This window comes from Egretta garzetta, unplaced genomic scaffold (genome assembly GCF_000687185.1).
Source record: "Egretta garzetta isolate BGI_Z169 unplaced genomic scaffold, ASM68718v1 scaffold287, whole genome shotgun sequence".
NCBI classification, from domain to species: Eukaryota; Metazoa; Chordata; class Aves; order Pelecaniformes; family Ardeidae; genus Egretta; species Egretta garzetta.
The window spans coordinates 2,112,174-2,115,128 of record NW_009260435.1 but is presented as its reverse complement, the minus strand read 5'-3'; the positions used below and the strand labels follow the sequence as shown (position 1 = coordinate 2,115,128).

The following is a 2,955-nucleotide window of genomic DNA, read 5'->3' as shown; positions in this document are numbered from 1 at the left end:
CGGGAGGGAGATAAGTCAGGAGGTGGCAGATTTGGACACCTGGAAAGCACAGTGTGGATCTGCTCTACATCACCCGAGCTTGTTTGAAGCTCTCAACTAATGGAACCCAGCCCTGACCCCCATCTAACAAGGGGTTGAACTACCAGCCTTAGGCCTGAGTCTCAGCCCCTTTGACTCCTGACCGCCCGCAGTTCCCAGAAGCTCAGCAAAGGCATGGCACTACGTGAAGATAAATGCTACAGGAAGAGGGGGAACCCCCAAGGCATCATTTCCTTCTCCCCGCCTTTAAGAGCAGAGCGCGACGCCCAAAGCCAGCAGGAGGAGGGTCCCCAGGTGGACCTGGGACAGCCCTCCTCCAGCCCTGCTCTTCGACTCCCTCGACATGTGGTAAACTATCACCAGCTTTTCTCCAGCACCAGAGGGATCCATTTCATCCCCCTTGTAGCAGCTCCGTCCCCCGAGGTGGCTGGCTTGGGGGTCATCTCGGAGCAGGTCTTCAGCCGGATTCTCTGACCCAGCCAAGGCCACGTTGACCGAGACATCCCGCATGCCCACGTCATTGACAGCGAGGCAGGTGTAGATGCCTTCATCCTTCTTGCTGAAGTTGGGGATGGCCATGGTGCCATTCTTGAAGACCAAGAAGCGCTCTTGGCTCTGCTTGACATTTCCATCCCGTGCCACGTTGGGCCCGCTGATCTCGACACGTTGACTGGAGGTCTGGATCTTCCACCTGATCTCTGGTGGGGGGCTGCCCGCCACACTGCAGTGCAGGGTCAGGGTGAGGCCATCGTACATGACGGTGTTGTCCAGGTTGGAGAGGTAGGTGAGCTGTACAGAGGGAGCAACGCAGTAGTGGTCAGGGATGTCCGTCACCGCCCTGCCCTTCATCCTGCTGGGAGCCACACAGAGGGTAGACCCCCCCTTGGTGATGGAGACGGAGGTGTTCTCAGTCCACTTCTTCAGCCAGAAGACCTTGCAGGAGCAGTTGAAGGGGTTGTTGAAGATCTGTAGCTGGGACAGGGAGGGCAGGTTGTCAAAGGTGCCCTCGGCCAGGGTGGTCAACTCGTTGTCATTGAGCCAGAGGGAGCGCAGGTCCTTCAGGGAATGAAAAGCGTCCCGGGGCAGCCCGGCCAGGCGGTTATTGTTCATCTTCAGGATCTGCAGACCGCTGAGGTTACGGAGGTCCTGCCAGGGGAAATCTGCAATCTTGTTGTGGCTCAGGTCCAGGTTCTTCAGGTGTACCAACAAGGAGAAAGTCCCCGCTTCCACCACCCCGATCTGGTTGTATCCCAACCACAGCGACTGCACTTCAGGAACCTCAGCAAAGGAGCCCTGCCCCAACCAGCTGATCCTGTTGGCCGACAAGGTGAGGATGGTCACATTGGAGGACAACCCCTTGGGTACCTCCTGGAGATCCTTGTAGGCGCACTCAGCCAACAGCCGGCCGTTCTTTTTGGTGGAGCAGGAACAGGCTCTGGGACAGGCCAGGCAGGGTCCCAGGAGCATGGCCAGCCCCAGGCAGCAGAGCAGGGGCCTCATCCTTTCTCCTGGGAACAGAGACGGGGGGGAATGAACGGGATGGGTCTAGCCGAGATGGGGATTTGCTTCTTCTTGTCAAGTACTAAGAGGAAGCAGCAGAAGAGTGACACATCCGTGCGATTATCCCCAGCACTGCAGCTGAAAAAGGCTGTTTCAGATATTCCCTAATCTGAGGAAGGCATTTCCTCACCCAGAGCAGAGCCTTCGGCTACCTAGATGAGCAGGGAACTTCCCCCTAAACCCTTTCCTTCCCCCACTAGAAAATGCCTCTTCTTGATCTTTGATGAAATACCAGCCCCCCCTGGAATGTTGTTTTCCCAGGTTTTGGGATGAAAAGTAGGAGCTGGGGATTCAGAGTTGACCCTGCTGAGGCTGGAATTAGGGGAAACAGAGCAGCCACAGCTCTTTCACAACAAGCCTTCCCCTAAACCATCAAGTTGTTGGGATTTTCAGCATGCTTTCAGCCCTCAAACCAACCTCCCCCCTCCCTTCCCGTCTCCATCTTTTGCCATGTCATGGAAAAAAACAGCTTCTCGACTGCTTTTTCTCAGCGAGAGAGTGTGGGGTCCCTGGCTGCTGGAAGCCTTTAGAGCGAAATATTTCTGAGCTAACTCCTTACTCCCCTTCTTCTTGCCTTGCAAAGGGGACCGTGCACGCGGGCTTCCCGGCCTCTGGAAGCTGTGTCCCATCAGGGAAGAGGTTAACCGCAGCTCTGCGAGGAGCTGGCACCCAGACCGCCTTTGTCTCTGCCCCGCTTTGCTGTTCCTTCCAGGCCCCAGCGCTGTCATTTAGGGCAGGAAGGGGTACATTTTATTGGCAAGGGAGAGGCTGAATAAGACCTGGACAGCAACTGGGGAGAGGGGAGGCAAAAGGGGACACAAAGGGTCCTGTCCTCCAGGGATAGACCAGCCCAGGGGGTTGAAGGGTTGGTAAGGAACCCCGAGGGCTCTGGAGGTGATGGAGGGGTGAGGGCCCAGCCGTGCGGGGCGGAAGGGGGGGGGTTCCCCACAGCTGATGCATGCAAAGCCCCTGGCTGCTGTGATGCTGGGGTGTCCCACATCTGTCCCAGCCCAACCTGCCCAGTGAGGTGTGGGTCCCAGCTTGCACAGGCAGATCCCCAGCACCCCCACCAACGCGCTCCGAGGGCTCTGGAGGTGATGGAGGGGTGAGGGCCCAGCCGTGCGGGGCGGAAGGGGGGGGGTTCCCCACAGCTGATGCATGCAAAGCCCCTGGCTGCTGTGATGCTGGGGTGTCCCACATCTGTCCCAGCCCAACCTGCCCAGTGAGGTGTGGGTCCCAGCTTGCACAGGCAGATCCCCAGCACCCCCACCAACGCGCTGAAGGGTGCGGGGGGAAGGGGGAGGGGGTGTGTTCCGCACCGCTTTTGCTCCCGCAGCCCCCCGGCTCCTCCCATCC

General features: G+C 58.5%; 1 protein-coding gene across 1 annotated transcript in view; it reads right to left on the bottom strand.

Annotated features, from left to right (window-relative positions):
- Positions 1–285: 285 nt before the first annotated feature.
- The window catches only part of ISLR2 (immunoglobulin superfamily containing leucine rich repeat 2), a 9,364-nt gene continuing 6,694 nt past the window's right edge, over positions 286–2,955 (bottom strand). The window contains 2 exon segments of the mRNA XM_035899500.1: positions 286–1,566; positions 1,568–1,621. Coding sequence (XP_035755393.1) covers positions 286–1,566; positions 1,568–1,621 — 1,335 coding nt within the window.